General features: G+C 39.2%; 1 protein-coding gene across 1 annotated transcript in view; it reads right to left on the reverse strand.

Annotated features, from left to right (window-relative positions):
• CDH2 (cadherin 2) overlaps positions 1 to 25,251 on the reverse strand; it is a 173,278-nt gene that overhangs the window by 44,027 nt on the left and 104,000 nt on the right. Inside the window, exons 3-6 of the mRNA XM_039525283.1 lie at positions 7,325 to 7,551; positions 4,845 to 4,991; positions 2,566 to 2,721; positions 214 to 358 (exon numbers count right to left, since the gene is read on the reverse strand). Of these exons, the coding sequence (XP_039381217.1) occupies positions 214 to 358; positions 2,566 to 2,721; positions 4,845 to 4,991; positions 7,325 to 7,551 (675 nt within the window). The remainder of the gene's footprint in view (positions 1 to 213; positions 359 to 2,565; positions 2,722 to 4,844; positions 4,992 to 7,324; positions 7,552 to 25,251) is intronic.

The raw sequence follows: 25,251 nt of genomic DNA on the forward strand, positions 1-25,251 counted from the left end.
CATTGTCCCTTACTCATTCCCTAACATCTGTAATGAAGTCTTTCGTTTAAATTAATTTTTAGCTTGCAAAAATGTAAATTAAAAATTAAGGGTAGTGGCTTCCTGAAATTTTTGTCGATTGCATCTTTCAAAAATGTTACGACTTCTAAATGTATATTCCTCCAAAACTAAAAAACCCATCTATTTTCACACAGAAAACCTGCTATGTTTTACCTGGCTTTGATCCTTCAGGCACTGTTCCATTCCAGACTTGGTGTAAGAACTCAGGCCTATTGTCATTCATGTCAATAACATTAATGACAATGTCAATAGGATTCTCCACCTGGTTTCCATTTACATCCACTGCATGTGCTCTCAGCTGCAAAAGCCATTGGGAATTGTGTGAGTTTGCAAAACATATGAACATACATGGACGTTAGCACAGACAGGAAATTTTACACTAACCATTTTAGCCTGATATATTTCAGTATCTTTTATTGCTCCCCCATCTTGATGACTTAAATTTTCAGTTTATTGAGGGAGCCTTTGTAGACGGAGTTCAATTAGCATAACACATGTGTAACTGACAGGGCCGGCTCCAGGCACCAGCTTATCAACTCCCGAGCGGGGCGGCACTTTCAAGTATTCGGTGGCAATTCGGTGGAGGGTCCCTCACTCCCACTCGGAGCGGAGGACCTCCTGCTGAATTGCCACAGATCGGGATCGCGGCTTTTTTTTTTTTTTTTTTTGGGTTGCTTGGTGCGGCAAAACCCCTGGAGCCGACCCTGGTAACTGAGGGCAGAACTGAGCCCATTACATTTAAGGAAGGATACCAATTTCTTTGTTTTTTTCTTTCTATTTCTGAAGGCCTTTTTTCCTTCTGGAAATTTCTTGGGTTGAGAAAGAAAAAATAAACCTGAATAGTTCACCCAGAGGGGACAGATTTCTGTGGGGCAGTTTGTCCCTTACTCCCATCAGACTCCCATCAGCCTAATTTACGGACTCCAAATTACTTTTGGAATAATAATACTACCTAATGTTTTATAGGCTTTTGTACTTAACCCTGATTGCCAGTGGAAAGTCTCCAGGAACATCCAATCCTGCACTATCAATATGGAGGTCTTCTGTCCTTCATCAGAAAATTTTTGTTGGTAATCCATGTGGAATTAATATTGCTTTTATTTTTGTAAATTTTGAAATGGTATTATAGAAACTGTATTGTAAGAATATTTCAAAGGAAAGATAAGACTCTAGACAATATTTTTAATTTAAAGCCCAAAAAAGACTAATTGTATATATCTATTTTATTTTGCTGGCAGGGTATGGTAAAAATTGTTCTTACTAAACAGCTGAAAATTGAAGGGTCTAACGTTTATGCCTACATTTTCCAAAGTGGTATTTGGTTGCCCTACCTTAAAGAAGCTGATGTAGACAGAGTTATGTTGTGGGAGAGCTTCTCCTGCCGACATAGCTACCACCTCTCGCAGAGGCAGGAGTTATTAAGCCAACGGCAGAACTCTCTCTTGTTGGCTTAGAGTGTCTCCACCATAAGCATTATAGCGGCATAGCTGCCTTGGTGCAGCTGTGCCACTGTAAATGCTGTAGTGTAGGTGTATCCTAAATTGGAGATCTCGGAGGTAAAAACTTGCCAGTGTAGGTCAGAAGTAGTTTTGACACAGAGTTATAGGAGGCGGGGGGGGGGGGGAAATGGTCTTAGAGGTTGTCATAAAATTCCTTAGTTGCTATTACTTAAACTGGAACTGAAAGGGAAAGAGCTAAAACAAATTGTATTCGTTAATCCAAATTTTTGGTAAAATCCCATGAATTCTAGAGCTGCTGTACCCTAACATGGTCAAACTCCATCTATGAATAGCAACTGCTAAATCCTCTGTACAGAAAGTAGGATTACACTTGCTCCTCAGATGGGCCACCAAATTGTGCATTAAAACTATTCTACTCTGGAAATTATCTCCAGGAACTGTCTCTCTTCCCTATTGTTTCAAGCAGGGGCCATTTCAGGTCAAACTTTGGTTTCCTGCTTTGCAACCAATTTTTTTTCCCCTACTAGTGCTGTAGAAATATTTGGTCTACTTTGCAATTTCTCTAAAGCAAAGAACATAACTTTCATAAAGAGAGAGATTTAATTTACAATTATAATTCCATTAAAATGCTTAGATTTGCCCTGAAAATGGAATCTGGTAGTTTTTCTTCCCATCCATTTCTCAGATTTTAGCTGCTGTAATTCCAGTATAATTATGCCCAAGTTAGGGTGTTATATTAAAAATAAACTTCTGTCAAACAAACAATATGGTGGAATTTGTAATCAATGGTATAAATCAGAAAAATAAACTACAGCATTCACATTTCAGCCTTCTTTAATTATCTAAATACACTAACTCACATTTGTTAAGCTGTTTCAACATGCTAGGAGTTCCCTGTATTAAAGTAGAATAAATATAAATTCCAATCCAGTATAAACTCTTTAAATCACATCTTGTAGAAAACTGTGCCAGATGCACAAATCAAATTTGAAGCAGATGTTAATCTTTGATTTGATAATCTGGTTATGGTCAGTTAAAATCTTACATGAAATGAAGCTATCTGCTCCCGATCTAAAGGTTTCGTCACTGACAGTTGACCTGAGATGGGATTGATGATGAAGATTCCAGTTGGAGGTTGGTCAGCTCCTGGTCCAGTAACACTGTACCTCAGTGAAAGACTTTTATCACGATCAGACCTAATCTAAATGTCAAGAAGATGAGGTTTATGTTAGTTAAACAGAACAAGAAATTGGAACTGAGAGTCAAGAACAGTAGATTGGCATTCATTTTAACATAATATTTAGGCTGAAATTATATTTACAAGAAAACAATGGCAGAGACATGAACACTAACAATGTTTGGGCTTTTCAATAATATAATACATTGTCAGAAAATCAGTCACTGAATTTTTCAAAAAAATTTTCATGAAAAGTGACCCTTCTTATAAATCTCTACTTTTTACACAGTGGGATGAATTATATTACTAAAAACAATTAAATACTCTTATCCTTAAATCTAGGGCCACCCGGAACGAAGGGGCTTTAGGGGTTGCAGGGCAGGGCCGCCCAGAGGATTCAGGGGGCCTGGGGTCTTCGGCGGCGGGGGTCCTTTCGCTCTGGGTCTTCAGGGCACTTCGGCGGTGGGTCCTTCCGCTGAACTGCTGCTGGAGACCTGGAGCGGAAGGAGCCCTCACCACCGAAGACCTGGAGTAGAAGGAGCCCTCGCTGCTGAATTGCCGCTGAAGACCCAGAGTGGAAGAAGCTCCGGGTCTTCGGCAGTGGGTCCTTCACTCGATCCGTGTGTGTTCAGCGGCACTGAAGGACCTGCCACCAAAGACCTGCTGAAAACTCTCATGGGAGCCCCTGAAAACTCTTGCAGGGGGCCCTGCGGGGCCCGGGGCAAATTGCCCCACTTTCCCTCCCCGTGTGGTCCTGCTGTAGGGCCCTGGGCTAACCGGGCCCAGGGGCCCTGGCTTGCAGCTCTAAAGCCCTTTTCGGAATGCGGCCCTGCGAGCACGGGCCGGAGGACTCAGGTGGAGCAGGGGCAACCGCGCAGCCAGTGGCTGGAGAGAAGCAGCGCTTTCCCCTACAAAGCTGGCCGGAGAGAAGCAGCGCTTTGAAGGGGAAAGTGCCGCTTCTCTCTGGCCACTGACTGCGCGGCTGCCCCTGCTCCTCCAGAGTCCTCCAGCCCATGCTCACAGGGCCGCAAACCGAAGGGGGCTTTAGAGCTGCAGGCCAGGGCCCCGGGACCCCCTTAGCCCAGGGCCCTGCAGCCCCTAAAGCCCCTGTGTTCTGGGTGGCCCTGCCTGCCTGGGGGGGGGCAACTTCCCCACTCGCTCCCTCCCTCCCTCCCTCCCAGAAAGTCCTAAGCACTGCCAAACAGCTGTTTGGTGGGGGGGGGGAAGCACTGGGAGGGAGGGGGAGTAGGCAGAGAAGAGGAACTTGTGCAATGCTCCCTTGTAGGTTATAAGGGAGCATTGCACAACTTTAAACGAGTATGTTCCCTAATGGAGCAGCGATGTAACTTCAAAACAATGTTAAGCGGAGAACGTTAAGTGAGGAGTTACTGTACTTGATAGTATTGCAACCATTTAGGTGCTTCTGATCGCATGGTTATTGCAGGGGGAATACTGAACTTTGTTAGCAAAGAGCTAAGTTCAAAGTAGAAATTGATTTTACAGTATGTTCACTGGTAGCCTTTGCTACACCTTTAAAAAAGTCACTTGCAAGTGCATAGACAGGGTAGAGCCATGTTCACACATCTGTTACCCTGTACACACAAACACACAGACCTTTTGGTAAATTGACTGTGCGGGCAACACTAATGGAACACCTCTGCCCTAATCCCCCCTGCATCTTGTGCAGGAATGCCTGGTAATAGACACCTATTTGCTGTGCATTCCTGCACAACAGGTAGTGTAACCTCAATCAGCCCCATCCCTTCCCCTTGTTCCCCTCCTCTGACATGCCTAACTCTCCCCTCCCCCACCCCTAACAAAAACATACACAAACACACAAATGGAGTGTTCCAATGCAGGATGCAGCAGAGTTGGCTGAGTTACAACTGCCACCTTTTGCACAGCAGAGGTTCCCCCTACTTCAGGGCAATTGCTGTCTGATTTAAATTCATTGTAATTCAATGTAAGAAGAACAAAGAGAGCTTGGCAGACCACAGAATTTGGCCCAATATCTTATGTATAGATGTAACAGCAGAATTTGGTCCTTTAATCTTTGATAAGCAGAAAGACTATCAAAGACATCGGAAGTTCACTTCCAAGGAATTCTGAAATCACACCTCTGCCTTCTTGATTGTTAATTACCTTACCCTAACTAATTCCTGAGGAAAAGGCCCTCTGGAGTTTTCTGGTAAGTTGATTGGAGGGATGACCCAGTCTCTCTTCTGTCTCTGCAGATGACTGCTGGGCTTAAAGTGTTGCCGTGGAAATACTATTTCTTCAATTTTCTTTTGGTCCTTAAAACAGACATTAGAATGAGAATTGGTAAAAATGTGTATATTGAAGAATGCTTTTCATACCATTACATGACTGCCTGGGATGCACTCTTCATTACATGTTTATGAAGCTATTTATTGGGTTCACAGTACAATATGGAAATAAGCAATATTATTACATTTTTCCTATGAAACAGTAGCAATTCCTTCATTTTTCAGCATGCCACTTGGAGGTCAAATGGAATTATAAGCAATTTATTACCCGGTACTGCTGTGTAAACTACTTTGCACTTTCTATATTCCAGCTGGATAGTAGTTAATATTGTGCAGAATTTTAATAGGAAGCCTTTATATGTATATAAGCTCATTAATTGGAACTACAGTACAGGTAATGTGAAGCTGTATATTAAATTTAGATCTGGGTGTGCTAAAATATAATTTGAGTTCCAAGGGAAGTTTAATACATACTGGTAAGGAATGTCTGAAATATTTATGACCTTATTAAATCCCATAGAATTAATGCTGTAATTATTTTAAACCTATGTCACCCATGATGGATGTTGTAGATGACCCACTTTGCACAGTGGGCATTAATCTCTGCTGGGTGTCAACATTGCCTTTATATTCCTCTCTACATCTGCAGTTATTTCAGCATTTAGCTCTTGATGCACATGTGCATGCAGACATTTTACTCTGGGTAGGGAAAAAGCCCAAAATACATTCTTCAGTTACTTTGGGGAAAAAGGTTATTTTTAATCAAGTAAATGTGTTGTAGGCTAAAAACTGCAGGTGCAAACTGAGGGCCAGTTTCTGCTACCCTCACTCCCTTTGAGTATGCCTTACAAGTGAGTAGCCCCAATCTAGTAAGGCTACACTGCCAAGAAAAACCCATGATGCTGAGTCTCAGAGCCAGAGTCAACTGGCTTGTGGTCGTGGGGCTTGGGCTGTGGGGCTAAAAATAGCAGTGTAGACGTTCGGGCTTGGGTTGGAGCCCTGGGTCTGAAACCCAGCGAGGGTGGAGGGTCCCATAGCCCAGCTTCTAACCCAAGCCTCAGTGTCTACAGTGCAATTTTTGGCCTGTTGCCCAAGCCCAAGCCCAAGTTAACTGACCTGGACTCAGATTTGGTGCAGTGGATTTCTCTTTGCAGTGTAGACAAACCCTCACGTGTAAGGCACTACCCGAGTGTGACTGAGGGCACCAGAACTGGGCCCAAAGGGTTTGTCTTCGCTGCAAAAATGTGACCTGGGTTAAAATAGCAGTGATGACACAGCAACTTGGCTTGTAACTCTGGTTAACAGCTGGAATTCAATCTCAGGCTTTCCTAGAGGCTTTAATTTGAGTTGCTAACTCAAGTTAAAAGTTGAGTTGTCATTGCTATTTTAACCTGAGTTTCTTAATTCATGTTAGCAAATCCAAGTTAAGAACACTACTTTCTTCGCAGAAAAGACATGTCCCCTGAAAGGAACAGTTTCTTGTGTGCGTATTTAATGTGAACCACCACATGCTTTATTGAGACTTGGCCTTAAATATCTCAAAAACCCAGAACAATTGCTTATTCTTAGAAAAATATCTAGCACAACTAAATGCAATCTATTTTGAAACAGATACTTAAGTCTTTGATCTGTAACTGTAAGTTTAGTGTGGCTATATCAACCTATGAAGAATATTTATTTTTGTAAAAGATGCTTTGTAAACGGAAGTAAAAAAAGCAGGCAGTTGTATAAGGGGTGGGTGTAGTATAGCTATCACATTTACTATAGAGAATATATTAGGTTAACTGTATATTGATAGGTTCGATTTTGTGTTACTTTGGCTTGGCTTATATTGGTTTCCACCAGAGGGAGACTATCTTCCCTGAAAGTAGTGCTGGAATCCTAAATAATTTCCAGTCCCCAATTTGATTATTAAGGGACAATACGAAAACTCTGTGTCAGGAATGCTTTCCCGCTACTGCTGTAAATCTACAGTTCCAGTCTAATCTTGACTGATGGATTCTAGCAGAGATTTGTTTATTTTGTGGTTAAATTTAACTGCTTGAATAAATACTGTAATGCTCTCCAGCAATTTAAAATAAATAAATGACCACTTCCAATTTAAATTCAAGTACAAATCTCAAACTGTACAAACAATATGTTCAAATACAAATGATTTCTGGATCTTTAAACAGATATGGGTTTCCGTGACTTTAGCAGGGCTACAAAATAATAGATTATGGAACATTATTTTTAAAGACTACAGCTTTATAATTATTTATGCCCTAGTTACCCACTAGCAGGAGGTCAGATGTTGAGGTGCGTGACAGATGTAGTCTAAAACCTATTTTCAAACACATTTCCAAAGGTAAATGTTTTACCTTCTCTGAATGCTCTGCAAATGTTGGCTTGATGCTCAGCTTCACCACCACTTGCCACTGTTGCTGGGTTTCCTTGTCTTGAGCGTATATGATGAATTCTGTGGGATCTGTAGAAAGCTGAAAGCTTCTTGCTGCATATACCACACCATCTTCACCTACTGTAAAATCTGCTGGCTCGCTGCTTTCAAACTGTACTTTTCTCTTTTCATCACAGCTTCTAAACCCCACTGTAAAACACAAAAACCATCGAGAATATAAGAACTGAAAGAGACAGAGCCTGCTTAAACTCAGTCATCAGCTGGTGTTAGGTCAAGAACAAAAACCTGCATCTTAAAAGCCTATTCTCCGCAGTCACAATAAACTCGCTGTCATTTCATCATGTGAAGTGCATACATTATTTAGGAATTAAAAATCATATTTTATGGATCAGCCCATATAATAGTGACATCCTTCAGAGAGGGAAGATCAAGTTCTATTTCCCAATCAGATTGCCTGTCTTCTACTAGAGAGGCTTTGAGCTCCACAACAACCATCCGCTCTCTCTCGCAAAGGGGCAGAACTGATTGGTTCCAAATACAGCTCCAGCCTCTTTGACCTTGACTGGAATTACTATAACTGATAAGTATATATGACAGCTGAACCCAAGGGGTGTCAAAGGCAATAGGGGATTAAAATGAAGAAAATGTCAGGCACACAGAGGAGCTCCTGTCAAAGGGAGATTTTTATATTCATAACTTTTTTTAAAAAAGGATAGTTTTTTCATATCCAGGGTTAGATTGCACCATGACCTCATTAGACTTTCTGCAGAGAATGAACATAAGAACATAAGAAAGGCCGTACCGGGTCAGACCAAAGGTCCATCTAGCCCAGTATCTGTCTACCGACAGTGGCCAATGCCAGGTGCCCCTGAGGGAGTGAACCTAACAGGCAATGATCAAGTGATCTCTCTCCTGCCATCCATCTCCATCCTCTGACGAACAGAGGCTAGGGACACCATTCTTACCCATCCTGGCTAATAGCCATTTATGGACTTAGCCACCATGAATTTATCCAGTCCCCTTTTAAACATTGTTATAGTCCTAGCCTTCACAACCTCCTCAGGTAAGGAGTTCCACAAGTTGACTGTGCGCTGCGTGAAGAAGAACTTCCTTTTATTTGTTTTAAACCTGCTGCCTATTAATTTCATTTGGTGACCCCTAGTTCTTGTATTATGGGAATAAGTAAATAACTTTTCCTTATCCACTTTCTCAGCATCACTCATGAATTATATACCTCTATCATGTCCCCCCTTAGTCTCCTCTTTTCCAAACTGAGGAGTCCTAGCCTCTTTAATCTTTCCTCATATGGGACCCTCTCTAAACCCCTAATCATTTTAGTTGCTCTTTTCTGAACCTTTTCTAGTGCTAGAATATCTTTTTTGAGGTGAGGAGACCACATCTGTACACAGTATTCGAGATGTGGGCGTACCATAGATTTAATGACAAAACAAGTGCACAAAAGAACATGCATTTTGAAAATTAAAACTTTATGAACACCTAAAACTAGTGAAAAGGATTGAGTAGAGAGAAAGTAGTCAAACTGCTATCATGGACTGGGGAAAAAAAATGCCCCGGATATTTTTAATATGTGGCAATCATCATCACAAACTTGGTTTAGATTCAGCACCTCCAGTGCTAACGGCAGTGAAGTAGCAGCCTAGAGGGCAGTACACAACACTGGGAGTTAGACCTACTTTCTATTCCTGTCTCTGCCACTGACTGTGGACAGATCACATAACAGCTCCGGTCCTCAGTTTCCCCATTTGTAAAAGGGGAATTATAATATACGCTTACCTCATAGGAATGCTACAAGTCTTAAAGGGATACAATTCACTTGAAATCCAGTCAATTTCAAAAAGTAGATTAAAAGCAGTTGCAGGTATTAGTCCTGCCTATAAACTCCCTTTTAATAATCACATTTTCCTACTTAAAAATATTTTCCTATTTACAAATGTTTTCCTCTCCTCTTTTGCTATGTGAAAGATCCACAGTGAAACAGAATATATACACAATACTGTAAAATGCACGAAGTACAACAGATTTTTTTCTCTCTGATCCCCTTCATTTCTAGTTATTGTCAGTGTTACTTGTAACAATAGCAAGTAAAAAATATCAGATGGAAATATGGCTTTAAAATTGATGACCTTCCTTTAATGTTTTCAGAGCATTTTGAGACCATTAGACTGTATGAACAACAGAAGAGTGAAGCATTATTATTAAAGGCTGGGTTGAAATACAGATAGTGAAGATGAATCCTATCCTTGTGCCTTGTTCCAGTTATTGGACCTTTACACTGAAATGAATGATGCACAAGCAATAAGTCTCCAAAAATCTAAAGATTCCCCTCAAGAGAAGCCCTGCTGAACGCTGCACATCATATGCTTTTTTTTCCTTCTTCTTCTTTTTTTAAATACTGTCATTATAAGGAAGTTAGTGAGAAGAGAGAGATTATAATTTTTGGTACTTGAACTCTGAGAACTGGGACCGACGTTCAAATGACAGATAAATTTAGTTTCCTCGCTAATCCTTTTGTGTTATGCTGGGTCTCCCACATGCCTCCCTTTGACCTTCTGACACACACACAAAGATGATGACAACTGGAAAATTATATATATATAAAAAACTTTATTTATTTTTTCAAAAATACAGCAAATTCAATAGAAATTTTAAAATGTCAGATTTGAAGGAAGATTAAACAAACATGTTCACCCTTTCCAGAAGTAAAACCTGCTTGAGTTGTTCAGAGGGGTGGTGGGGGAGAATTTCATGAAGTTCCCACCATATCATTCCATCGGGGCAAGGTTCATTTCCTCCAGGGAAAAAGGGACACGAATGGCCATCAAACCTGGCAGATCTCATTGAATCTGGGGAAGGACAAGGCTATCCATGCAGAAGCTCTGAATCTCTGCACTATTTCTGGCCCCTTTTATCCCTGCCTGGCTCCTTGATAATACTGCCGCAGAGATCTCATGCTGTTTGTGGGGATGCTCCACCAAAACTTTCATCCAAATTGGGACTCCAGTTCCCTGGAGCTGTACCTCCCAAGTCCCGCCTATTTCATAAGGTACAGCCAACCCCTCCACAGATTTACAAAGAGGGCTCTGAGGGAGGAAGGGACAGTGACATGGGGCAATACAACCCCAATTCCACATGGGAGGAAGGAAAGCCACATGTAGAGGATCCCCTTCCTAGATGTGAGCCAAGCCAGTAACTTCTTATTCCATTATCCATACTACTTCATTATATGACCCAATTTACCAAGGCAAGTTCATATTCTGAATTGCAACAGCTAGCCAAAGAAATACATGCATTCTAAATCAAGTAAAATAATTGGTTACAGTAACTCTAGCATTATAAAGAAATCATTGTCGTCCTAATTAGACATACTTCTGTATTCTGACCTTCTAACCAGAATACAACTTCACACTAGACTCTATTAATTATAGAAATGTAAGAATAAAAGTACCCAGAATGGGTGGTCTTAATTATCCTGAAATCTACTATTGCAATATCCTCAAAACAGCATTCAAATAAACTAAGGTAACAATATTCCACATTCTGCTTTAGACAATGCCATGAAGAGCAATCGTGAATCCTATTTACAAATGATCAGATCAGCTGTAGGGCTCTGTGGAGAAGAGAGGATCTTCTCAATGACTTTTTAAATCATTTCAGAGAAGAAAGTGAGCAATCAGAAGGGAATGGGACAGAAGCTAGAGAACCCAAGTGCACGTCTTCATGGCGGCTCTGCTCCAATGGAGATGCAGAACTCCCAGTGGAGAGGGAGCCCTGCAAGACACTTTGTTAAAAACAGTTACATTTGAAAGGGTCAGCAAGGAGTCAGAACCATGCACATGACCAATGGGTCTTTGTCAGCCTTCACCCACCAGCTGGGGGCTCCTACTTAACAGGGGATTTCCCTTGCAGGGGAAAGGAATAATTATATTAGTCTGTGGATCTTGGGGACATGATCTAACAGCTGACAAGTGTCTGTCTCTGTGTGTGTGTGTGTGTGTGTGTGTGTGTGTGTGTGTGTGTGTGTGTGTGTGTGTGGTGGGGGGGATTAAATGTAAATTGTAACCTGATTTCTTTTTTTCCTTTTTCTTTTTAAAGGTAAGACTTAAAATGAACACTGCAATAAGCATGGTTCAAAAGAACTATTAAGATATAATGATATGAAAAAATATAATTTAAAAAATATTATTCAGGAATTTGATGCATCCAATTTTATATACTAAAATCCATGAGAAAGTGAAAGATTCCACCCCCCGACACACACACACTCTCTCTCATATACATACTAATAACTCAAAAAAAAATTAAGCTGCAATCCACTTCATTGATATTCTTCCTCCAGGCAACTATACGTTATAAGATTCAATGAAAACCGCTGTCATTTGACAGCAACCTGCCTAAAATGTATAAAATTGTCAGTGCCCTGGCAGAATTATCCTCCTTCTGCAAAGAGCACATTAACAAATTAGAGAAGTATAACTGTTCATAATTAAATCACCTTGACAGAGTACAGGTTGAGTAGTAGCTACCTTTTCCCCAACTGCATGGCTATTAGTCTTGTAAATTTGATTCAGTTTAGTTTGCTTCATTTTTCAGAGCTCAACTGGTATCAACAAAGATGGAATCCTAATTATTTATTTCAATGCTAATTAGTAGTAAGATTTTGTAGAAGTAGTAAGGAAACATTTTTCATTGAGAATAGACATTACTGGTACTAATCATGTTCCAAACACCTTGAAAGGGATGCATCTTTCCAAAACAATGTTACTTTCAAAAAATAATTATAATGGATATTTTTCACGTTCAAAGGATTTATCAGCTATATTTTAACAGCACATTGTTGTTTCAGTGCCAAGAAAAATAACAGATATTTACAGTTTTTTATTGTCCTTTATTAGTGGTATCCACATAAATAATCTAATACAAATCTCTGCAAATTAAAGGAAGCAGATTAAATATGAAAGGCTGAAATTTAGATTTCAAAAAGTCTTAGACCACAATCCTACCAACACTTACGCACATACTTAACTGTGACTATTCCCATTGAAGTGAATGGGACTACTCATGGGTTTAAAGTTATTCCGATGTGTAAGTATTTGCAGGATATGGGCTTTAATCCAGGAGCAAATTTTATATTTATGTTGTTATTTGTATTGTTATTATTTTGCTGTTAAAGATGGAGTATTTTAGAAGGTAATCCATTTGACAGTTTTGAATTTAGAGAGTAAATCAAATTTAAAGATTTAAGATTGCTTTTTATTATATGCCAACCAAAACAAATATATATTTGTTGCCTAAAAGGGAAAAAAATTAATGTCTGCAACCACAGAAAGGTAAATTAAATTCCTGCAGCTCTGTGGTATTAAATAAAGCCCTCAAATTTTCTTGTATGCAATTAACAAAAACATATGTCTTAATGTGTAGCGTACAAAACCTGAAGTACTACTAAACATGCAATTTCATTTAGAGTACACTAGAGAACTAAACCATTCACACACTTGTGTCTAATGAAATGAATGATTCATAATATCTGTAAAATACATCTCTGCTCTCATGTACCTTACTAGTAACCTTCAATTAACTAGCATAATTTCTCATACAATCAAAATGTACTTTCAGCTGCTCCATTAACATGTTGGTTTGCAATTTGACAGCCCGCTTTTGCGATCTTCTCTCAGGCAAAACTCCCACTGAAATCAATGGGAGTTTTAACTAAGGACTGAGAAAAAGAGTATAAGGAATGGGCTATGTTCGTATAATCAATAAAAATACTTTCATACAAAACGTTCATATATAACTTCATTTATTTGTGCTAATCCCAAGACAGTGAGGGAGTACTTTGCAATTTGGATTTTTCAGCTTTAAAATGCGAGAGTCTAGGCTTTCAGGTTAAAGGCAGAAATATGATTCAACATTGGTTTTATTTTACAGAAAAAACATTACTTATCTTAGCCTAATGTTGTCCTCAGAGCTAATGTCCACTCAGTGGATATTTTGGACATTATAATTTCCAAGTGCTATTAAACACATACTTCCTAAAAATAACAAACAAAATATGTCATAAAATGGGAAACCCAGATATATATATATCCCTGCAGGATAACTTCTCAGTGAATCAAACAAATAGCAACAAAAGTATCAATTACCCAATTTGCACATTTCTAGTCATGTTTCTTTACTTCTGACAGTGCAAGAAAGCATTTAGGGATGCTCTGCCTTGATTTCTGACAGTCTAAAGATTTTTTAACATCTGAACACTGTACTGTTTCCACAATGGAAGAGCTATTTTTTAAGCCTCCCTAGTTTCAGGGATAGGGAAACTGGAAAAAATATATTTAAAAAATATATACACTGCTTTATAACACTGTACTTTGTTCAGACTGGTTACCCCTTTCTTTGTAAGGGGATCTGTTACCCAATTTCAACATCTGAATGGAACCACTCATATTTCAACTAGTGGTACAGATTGACACAAGAATTGTCCATGAGACATCCTTCAATACAAACATAGGTAATCTTCAAGTAATATATAAAGTTAGATTTTTTTAAACTATCAGAAGTGTAACATTATTGTAGCTATGAAGAAGTATATTCTAGCCTGCCTGATGCATCATTTGATTTCAGAATCTTTATTACTGATAATGTACATAGAAGAAAAAAACAAGTTTGGTTTCTAGACAACAGGATGAGCTGCAGTAATTGCAGTTGAAAATATCTTGTCTTCACTTTCAAGACAAGCAAATTTGATAGGGAAATCATTAATTGGAGAATAAATATCAAATATTAGGTCATTTTTACATAGTCACTTTTCTGATTATAACCATGCTTAAATGTTATACTTAAACTTTTCATTGTCTCTTTCACAGATGCTTCAATATCAGTATTCTTTTTAACATGTTCTTTAATTCTTTTCTGTAGCACCTTACAGTTCTGTCCTTACACACATGCACCACATTTTATAATTATTCCATGCACTACCGAAAATATTTTTTTTAAAATCTAGTTACTTTGAGGGTGCTCCTGTTATTTGGGTGCCTAACTTGAGACACCTTAAAGTGGACTGTCACAGAGAAGTTCCTTAGTGCTTTCAGAAAAGCGAGCATACTAATCCACTAGTCACTTAAAAATCTTGGTCTACAATCATAGGGTATCTCTACAGAGCAAAGCAAAACCTGCGGCTGGCCCATGCCAGCCGACTTGGGCTCATGAGGCTTGGGCTGTGGGGCTGTTCCATTGCTGTGTAGACTTCCAGGCTCAGGCTGGAGCCTGAGATCTGGGACCCTGCCACCGCATATGTCCTACTTCAAGCCCAGAAGTCTATACAGCAATGAAACAGCCCCACAGCCTGAGCTCCGCGATCCCAAGCTGGTTAGCACAGGGCAGCCGTGGGTGTCTAGTCGCTGTGTAGACATACTCTATGTGCTACATTCTGACATCTTTACTTATGTTGAGTAGTATCTAACTTCAATTAGTCATATGCAGTACATATGATACAATGGGAGTTGAGATGCTTATTAAGGGCCATATATAGCTCTTTGATTGCAAATCCTCTCCTCTCATATCATGCGCTGCAAATTTGTGCAAACTCAGGGCAAGATTGTGAAACCGTTACTCACGATGATGTGAAGTTAATCACACAAGCAATACAACTGAAATCAGTGGGACTACTATTCATCTGAGTAATTGCAATGTTAAAAGTTACACAATCTGCCTCTTAGTAGCTCAGCTTTCCACATCTTCATGTTGTGAGGCTCCCTCACTCAGTTCACTAATCCTTTAGTAACAAACAAAACAAAACAAAAAAAAAAAGTCTAACTAAAGGGAAAAATATATTTGCAGAGTTGAGACCTAAGTCACAGGGTTTGTTTATCTCATCAGCTGAAAACAGTACTAATACAATAGTTTACAAACAAGTTGTGGTATGTATCAGTTTTAACCTGCTGCTAGAATACAAGTGTTACGCTATGAAATTTATGCACTTTTACACTGTGGGATGAGTTATAAGGGCAATATCCTGGCAAAATTACTTTGTGCCAGTTTCTGCTATTTTTTTGCCATTCAGTACAAGAGCTAATTTCTTTCCAAGTAGCAACAACACTGTATGCAACATCATCATCAAACACATTGAGTATACTAAACACTGTTGTGCCAGTCAGAGTGCCCACGGTTGATGGCTTCCAACCAGGCGTTGTGGTATATGTGTTGTCCTAAAATATTGCATGTTCAAGGCAATCTGGGTGTTTATGCCAGGGACAGAGAGACCCAGACAGACAGAAGTTTCACATTTATTTTTCTTATTCTCTGTGCAGTTTTATAGTTTTTAATTTTAAAAAGTACCCTTTCAGCTGTACTGAATATTTTTGTTGCAAAACATAAATGAGAAATATTGAAAACATAAATGAGAAATATTAAACCTTACAGTCACTTTTTAAAAGCAAATTTTCATATTCAGCACTACTTGGTTTCCTCTTAAGCTAGCTAAATCAATATAAGGGTCCTATATTTTTAAAGTTACCTGTGAACGAAAATACTATCACAAGACTGTTCAATCCTTCAATTCGTAGTGAAAGACTTGCACAGTTCTTTAATAAAACATGTCACCTACTTTCCATTTCCCATAATCCTCTTTGCTTGCTGAACAAAGTCATAATAGGCATGCCAGAATGAAAATAGGGATAAAGTTCTTTCTGTTTGATAGAAGTGCCTATGCAGCTTTTCAAAACAGGAATACTGGCCGTCAGCAAAACACAGATTTGGTATCTCAAACAGAGCCCAAATTACATCTGATTCACTGATCCTTTTCAGTTCTTTTTCCTACTGCTCACTAATACAAAGTCTTTCTGAGCTCCGACATCCCTTTTGTCTTTATTTCAGAAAAAATAAAATATAAGAGGAGAGAGTAAACATCTTGGAGTGAAGAGGGAAAATGTTTATATTTAGACAACTACTTTAGTTTTAAATTATCTATATATATATAAATAAAGAAATTGCAGTCCTCCTTCACTTCACATTATTTAACACATTGTTGGTAAATATAAGGCTATGCATCACTGCAGAGCTCTGCTGGAATTTTTTCTAACTGGTGCCAGTTGGAAGAAAACTCAGTAATAAGTACCATTTCTGTACTCTGAGTGTGCAATACACCTGCAATACTTTCTCAAGTATACAATATTGGATAGTAATAAAAATCAGGATTAAACACTAATCTCATGTGCCCACAATGCATCAACTCACTACAACTGCTAAAATCCAATTTGGTAATTAACGAATATCTGTTGAACAGTCAGACCAGGAGACTGAAGGGAAAGTGTAGCCTTTCACACAGCCAGCACAAAATAGACCACCTTCACAGTTTAGGCTCTAAGTAGGGACATTTCTTTGTCTTCAATATATTTTAAAATAATGGCTTATTTTCTAAGGCAATTTTTTTGTGGTTTAATAAACTGAGATGCTACTACTTGTCAGCACATTATAGAATTTAGTAGGCTGTTTAACTACAATAAAAATAATTAAATATTAAATTGTAAAAGGAAAACAACCAATGTTTTCTGTTTGTTTTGCATTTTCTAGAGATGACTAAAGAGACAGCTCTTCCCCAACCCTTAAATGCAAAAGCCCAGGGTGCAGAAGAGAGTAAGTAAGTGTCTGTGTCCCCTTTGCTATTTTCTCCCAGTCCCAGTTCCTGCACTGTATTTTCCACCATCTCTACATATTCAGGCTCCAAGTTCTATCTTATTTTTTGCTCTTCCCTGTATCCTACTTTCTCATTCTGCCTGAGTTTTCTGTTTCCATATTTTTTATGATTTTGTCTATCACTTAGCCTCTCTTTGCCCCACCTTTCAATCTACAAAATCTCCACTATCCACTCTGAATTAGGAGGTGCTGTGGCTGTCCTGCCAGTAGGCTTGCAACCTGCAATCATGCCCAGTCAGAGTGAGTCCATCACTTCATGTGATCTGACTCTAAGTATAGGGTAAGGATGGCTTGAGAAGTGAGGCTTTGTAGGGTTAGCAGTATGAGAACAGGCCTGGTGTGTTGATCCTTGGTTGCTACACATGATTTCAGCCAATCTACTGTTCACGTGTGGATGAGACAATGGTGTTCAGTGGACAAATTTAGGTTTGTTAGGAACAGTGGAACATTTTGGGAAAGGGGGATCCAACACAGGCATATAAAATTAAAAAGGTCAGAGAGGAGTTTTTAAACTAAGGGCTGGGGTAAAAGCCACCAGGTACAGAGGAACACATGGTTTGGACAGACACATCCCTTAGGGGAGGATTTATTAAAGGGGATACTCTGTATCCTATTAAAGAGGAAAGGAGAGCAATTGATAAAGCATAGCTAAGAGCTGAAGAGAAACAAATGAAAAAGAGTCCCATTCAATTACATCATATGAAAGCAGACAACTAAATATTGACAAAGTTGATAAGTGATTGTATACAAATACAAGCAGTTTAAATACTAAGATGGGTGAACCTGAGTGCCTGGTATTAAATGAGGATATTGATATAATAGGCAGTGGAATGATGTTAATCAGTGGGACATGGTAATACCAGGGTACAAAATATATAAGAATGACAGAATAGATCAAACTAGTGGGGGAGTGGAACTACATGCAAGAGAAAGCATGCAGCCAAATATAGTAAAAAATCTTAAATGACTCAAACTATAAGAATATAGCAGTAGGAATATACTACTGACCACCTGATCAGGATGATAATGGTGATTGTGAAATACTCAGGGAGATTAGAGAGGCTACAAAAACAGAAAACCAAGTCATAATGGGAGATTTCAACTTATCACAATATTGACTGGGAACATGTCACCAAAGGATGGGATGCAGCAATAAAATTTCTAGACACTGCTTTAGTTAGTCTTGGATCCCACAAGGGGAGAGGCAATTCTTGATTTAGTACTTAGATATGGTCTAAGAGGTGAATATAGCTGAACTGCTCAGTAACAGCATTAAATTTAATGTAATTAATGTAATTAAATTTAACATCCTTGTAGGGGGAAAATACTAAAGAAACCCACCACCAAAGCATTTAACTTGAAATAGGGGAACTACAAAAAAAAAGGATGAAGCTTGTTAAATGGAAATTAAAAGAAACAGTCACAAGAATGAAATGCCTGCAAACTGCATGGAAACTTTTTAAAAACATCATAATAGAGGCTCTAACTAAATGTATTCCTCTCCCCCTCCCAATAATAAACACTCAGGGGACCAAAAAAATGTCACCGTGGCTAAACAATAGAATCAATTTGGAACTTAGAGACAAAAAATATATCCTTTAAAAATTGGAAATCAAATCCTACAAAGCAAAATAGAAAGGCGCATAAACTCTGGCCAATCAAATGTAAAAGTATAATTAGACAAGCCAATGACAAATCTGAGGAACTGTCCCTGATTGAAGTGTCAATAGAGAAGGTTTTGGAACAAAATGATAAATGAAACAGTAATAAGTCACCAGGATGGTATGCACTCATGGAGTTCTGAAGGAACTCAAATATGAAATTGCAGAACTACTAAATGTGGTATGTAACCTATTGCTTAAATCATCCTCTGTACCAAATGACTGGAGGATAACTAATGTAATGCCAACTTGTTAAAAGGCTCCAGAGGTGATGCTGGCAATTACAGGCCGGTAAGCCTAATGTCAGAACCAGGCAGTTGAAACTACAGTAAATAACAGAATTATCAGATACATATATGAATATGATATTCTGGGGAAGAGTCAACATGCCTTGTGTAAAGAGAAATCATGCCTCACCAATCTATCAGAATTCTTTGAGGGGGTCAACAAATAGACAAGGGTAATCCAGTAGATATAGTGTAGTTGGACTTTCAGAAAGCCTTTGACAAGGTCCCTCTTGGGTCTTAAGGCTCTTAAGCAAATGAAGCAGTTATGGCATAAGAAGGAAGGTCCTCTCATGGATTAGTAACTAGTTAAAAGATAGCAAATGAAGGGTAGGAATAAATGGCCAGTTTTCACAGTGGAGAGAAGTAAATAGTGCCCCCCCCAGCATCTGTACTGGGACCAGTGCTGTTCAACATATTCATACACGATCTGGATTAAAGGGTAAACAGTGAGGTTGCAAAACCTGCAGATGGTACACAATTATTCACAATAGTTGAAGTCCAAAGCAGGCTGCAAAGAGTAACAAAGAGATCTCACAAAACTGGGTAACAAAATGGCAGATGAAATTCAATGTTGATAAATGCAAAGTAACGCTCACTGGAAAACATAATCCCAGCAATAGATACAAAATGATGGGTTATAATTTAGCTGTTATCACTCAAGAAAGAGACCTTGGACTCATCACTAATAGTTCCCTGAAAATATCTGCTCTATGTGCAGCAGCGATAGTCAAAAAAGCTAACAGAATGTTAGGAAGCATTAGGAAAGAGATAGATCATAAGACACAAAGTATAATGCCACTATATAAATCCAGGCTACACTCACACCTGGAATACTGCCAGCTATTCTGGTCACCTCGTCTCATAAAAGACACATTAGAATTGGAAAATGTCCAGAGAAGGGCAACAAAAATGATATGGGGCATGGAATAACTTCTATATGAGGAGAAGTTAAAAAGATGGACTGTTCAGCTTGGAAAAGAGATGACTAAGAGGGGATACAACAGAGGGTTTATAAAAATCATGAATGGTGTGGAGAAAGTGAATGAGGTGGTGTTATTTACCCCTTAACATAACACAGGATCCAGGGGTCAGGTCACCCAATGATATTAATAGGCAGCAAGTTTAAAACAAACAAAAGGAAGTACTTCACATAATGCACAGTCAACTTGTGGAACTCGTTGCCAGTGGATATTGTGAAGGCCAAAAGTATAAGTGGGTTCAAAAAAAGAACTAGATAAATTCATGGAGGACAGGTCCTTCAGTGGCTATTACCCAAGATGGTCAGGGACGCAATCCCATGCTCTCAGTGTCCCTAAGCCTCTGACTGCCAGAAGCTGGGACTGGATGACAGGGATTGGATCACTTGATAACTGCCCTGTTTTGGTCACCCCCTCTGAAGTATATGGCACTGTCAGAAGATAAGATACTGGGCTAGAGAGACCATTGGTCTGACACAGTATGACCATTCTTATGGTTCTTATGTTATTCTCACCACCACAGTTGGCTGGCAGCTCTCACAGATGGCCAGTCTGCAGGGGTTTAAAAAACCAGAAAAAAAGAGTTGCTGTATAAAACTGACATGGATGCTGAGACAGGCCCTGAAATATGGACATTCTCACTGTCTCTCTATAGTTTATGGACTACTTGACAATTAGGCTATGTCTACACTATGGACCTTACCGCAGCACAGTTGTATCGCTGCAGCTGCGTTGCTTTAAGGTCTCTTGCGTAGCCGCTCTATGCCGGCAGGAGAGAGCTCTCCCACCAGTATAATTAAACCACCCACAGTGAGCACCAGTGCTTTTGTCACACCCCTGATCGACAAAAGTTCTAATGTAGACATAGTCTTAATCATTATCATCATACTCAGGGGTGGCTCTAGCCATTTCACCGCCCCAAGCACAGCGGCACACCGCGGGGGGTGCTCTGCCAGTTCAGCGGCTCCGGTGGACCTCCCACAGATGTGCCTGCGGAGGGTCCGCTGGTCCCGCGGCTCCGGTGGACCTCCCGCAGGCGTGCCTGCGGAGGGTCCGCTGGTCCCGCGGCTCCGGTGGACCTCCCGCAGGCGTGCCTGCGGAGGGTCCACCGAAGCCGCGGAACCAGCGGAACCTCTGCAGGCACGACTGCGGGAGGTCCACCGGAGCCACCTGCCGCCCTCCCGGCGACCGGCAGAGCGCCCCCCGCAGCATGCCGCCCCAAGCACGCGCTTGGCGTGCTGGGGCCTAGAGCCGCCCCTGATCATACTTAATTCTTATAGAGAAGTTTTCCATTCATAGATCTCAAAACAATTCATAAAGGATGGTGGGTATCATCATCTTTATTATACAAGTAGGAGTATGAGGGATAGAGATGAAATGATTTGCCCACTCACTACATGCGTCTTTCACCACTTTCTAGCCAACATTCCTGCAATAAATAAGTCCTATTACCCAAGGCCGTATGAGCATTAAAATGTACATTTTAATTAAAGGCTTATACTTTGTAAGGGATTTTATATTTATAAGATCAATCCCTCCCCAAACAACCCAGAGTGCAGAAGACATTTGGTTCTGCGAGTTGCTGTTTAAGCCTGTATCCTTATATATCTGAGTTGCTCCCTCAGCCGCCTGCTGTGGGAGCGGTGAGGGAAGGCAGACATCTTTTCGGAAGTTGCCTGATGCTTTAACCTTTGAAAGAGGTGCATATTTGTGATGGAGGAATGCAATGAACTAGAGCTCATGCTGCTCTCTCCACCTGACTTGTGTCACTCTGTCAGCTGTCCTATGCCCACCCTCTCCTAGTCTGGCACACTCAAAAAGACCTGCCCCTGGAATTCAAACACGCTGTGGTCAAAATTTTAGAAACTGTAAATATTTATGACAATGCAGTAGCCTCTATTAAATCTTTAATACAGAACAACAGTGTTGTGTAATATGTTCTGGTGATGCTTTTAATTTCCAGAAGATGTCTTGTTTTTAAATAGCAAACCAGTTCTTTACAGAGTGTAGTGAAATTCCTGGAAAGTTTAATTAATGGGGAACACTTACACAGCTCTCTCATATATAAGTATTAAATATAATGTACTTGGTATTATGCATCAGTGTTTCCAGTCAAACTGTGAGTACGATGAAACTTAAGTAAAACAGAAATCCAGATCTAGAGATTCAATATTAACCTATATTTTAAGAAAAAATAAAATATATTTTTCAGGAAAAAATCCTTAATTGTACAAAAATATCTTACTTGTTTTAACTTGGTGATTTTATATTCAGAAGGCAAGGAATCTGTAGTTACTGCAGAAGAAAAGCAGCGACAGCCTAACAATATTTAGACTGATATATTAAAGAGACAGAGCAATAAAACTCAAATAATAAGGATTATATTATCAATGGATCATGTCCAGTCTACCTATGGCATGAAAAGTAGTTGCAGTGGTTGCTTAATGTTGACTCAGGATTTTTTTTTTAAAATGAACACTTGCACACTGATATCTACCCTTAAAAACCATCCAGTAAATTGGTGAGCTAGTGCAGTACATTTCACATGCAAAGACTGCCCTATAACAGTTGTGAAATTTCAAACAAATTGTTCCTCTGGTATTTCATAGTACACTTAAAATAAACTAAAGATAAGAGAACTAGCAGTACTTAGACTGACAGTGAATTGCTTGTATTTGAAGAGTATCAATTACGTTTTCATAGTCATTTGAATGCATTTTTAATATACTTTACACATATATATGAATGAAAACTTAGCTATAGCCATTTATAATAGTAAATTTAAGGAGAGCGTGTCTGCAACATAGTGATTAAAGAAAACAAAAACGTATAAAAATACCAAAGGCATTGACAAGGTAATACATGTCTCTCATGCTGGAAGGAATCTCTGTTAGTATCTAGATTTTTCACCATTTTGATGGCTCAGTGCACCTGCTTGTATACATTCTTGCCCCCCTACACAGGTTAAATAGCCTCAGCAAGTTTCATTATTCTTCGAAGGGTTAATATTAGGCCTCACATTCATTACAAATGAATAAAATTAATTGTAAATGCTTCTTCTGACACCACAAACCCTGAAAACTCATTTATGTTTTATAAACTACAGCAGCATCTCATGGATGAACACAGCCTTATGTTCATTTTAGAGTTAGGCAATATTGAATATGTGCTTTTTAATTTTGACCTTAGTTCTTTTGAACTAAAACATTAAGAAAAAGTATAATCACTAGAAGAAATCTACTGCCTAAACACTCTGCAGTGACTGGTACTCTATGGATACCATGGATGACTGATTATCTATGAAAGAAAGGGTATCACATCCTCATTGACATCAAGGGCAACACTCCCACTTCTAGCTGGCCCAGTAAGCAGGAGAGAAGAGGAAGAAAAATGTGGGTCTCTGGTGTGTCAGCACAAAGAGATACCACTAGGTTAGTAGACCAGCTTTGTTACTCGTGTTAATTAGAGTTCTTTGAAGGCCATATTTTTGACAGAGTCTCATGTTAGTGTAGCTTTTGCCTCAGACTCAGGTTTCTTTACAAAATACGTAAAATTACTGAATTCTTTTACATAAGGCTCTCCTGGCAGTAAAGCAGATAGAAATACTGATTGTAGAAAGCCATTGTATCTTTCCTTTCATCTCCATGCCTAACTACACCATAAAGTTCAAGCCCTTGAAAATGTAAAGAGTAGATGACTGTGCTTTTGTATCAGAAAAGTCAAATTACAAGTAATAATTATTTTCTTTCAAAGACCAGGACCCTCCCTCATATACTCAGTCTAGGAGACTACCAAATTGCAAGGCTCAAAAATAAGCCACTTCAATTAGCGTAAACAGAGAATAACCAAAATTAGAACAAAAAAGTGTAATGCTAATAAAAATAACTGACAGAATTGTTTTCTTGTTGAAATGCAGATGAGTGCAACAGCTATACAACATGAATACATATGATAATACAGGATAGGAAAAAGATCCTTGGATGTGAAATGCAGACAAATGAGAGGGGTTGCAAATTTTACAGCAGTCATCTAAGAAGCATCCTATGTTATTATACAGTCAACACAAATTAAGACATACTTTAAGAGACAGTACCAAGACAACACTGTGCTAACGTATGCAATATATTCCAGGTAACATCTTATTAGGGAACAGACTGCCACAGACCTGGCTGAATATGCTTTAATTTAATCATCACGATTCCTTCCAGCCACTGAAGAACAAAAAGGGAAATGAACAGACCTTCTGATATGTTTGAAGATTTGCTTCCTGTGACAAATGAAGCAAATTTTTATCTGGACTTTCCAGTGGGTCTTGCTAAGTGCAAAAGACAAGTGTCATTGAGATTCAGCTTGTGTTGGACTGGCATACTGGGTGAAAACGGCAGGAGGGTCGATTGATTAAAGTACAACTAAGAGTCTACTTTCAGAAAACCGTAGGGGCAGGAGTAGAATATTACCTTTCTGAAATCTATTGCAGGGTGACCAAAATTACAAGAGTTTGGAGATTCCCGATTACATGTACACAACAAAAATCGTACTGAAATGTTGTTCCTGAAGGATTTTCCTTAACATATTCAGAAACAATCCTTAACCTCTTATTGCCTACAGCCAGAAATTCTCTTTGATAAGCAGCAATACATTTTGGCCTGTGAAATCCTGATTCATGAGGTTTCTAGGTCATGATACTGCAAATGTTCACATTTCTCAGTAAACACTACTGTGTTTGAAGAGAGATGTTACACATCAGAAACTTGTTTGCCTTCCACTACCTAGATTGAAAACTCTGAGGCTGCAATTGTCTTCTTTGCTCTATAGTGACTAGCACAATGGGGTCCTGATCTTTGATGGGGGTTCGTAGATACTACTAACAAATAAATAATAGTAATAATTTCCAAAAAGAGATGAGTTACTCAAGCATATACCAACATTTGGGCGATGGAAATGCAATGTTTGGTAATTTGCAAAGAAAATAAGATGTTTGTTTTCCCTAAAGGCTACTACTTCTACTTCTTCCCCTTTTCCCAGCTATCTGGGGTCAGGTTGCAGGATTAATCTTTTTCCAAACTTGCCAGTCCATTGCCCGCTCCATATGCACTCTATCCTCCCATACACAATCAAACCACAGTTTACTAGGCAATTCTCTTATTGTCAGCCTGCTAACTCTAGTCTCAAATGCCTCCCTAACAGGATTCCCTTCATTCATGCCCATACCATCTCAACCTCCTTTCTTGCAGCTTCTCTCTAATATCACAGACC

The sequence above is a fragment of the Mauremys reevesii genome, linkage group 2 (genome assembly GCF_016161935.1).
Source record: "Mauremys reevesii isolate NIE-2019 linkage group 2, ASM1616193v1, whole genome shotgun sequence".
Classification (NCBI taxonomy): Eukaryota; Metazoa; Chordata; order Testudines; family Geoemydidae; genus Mauremys; species Mauremys reevesii.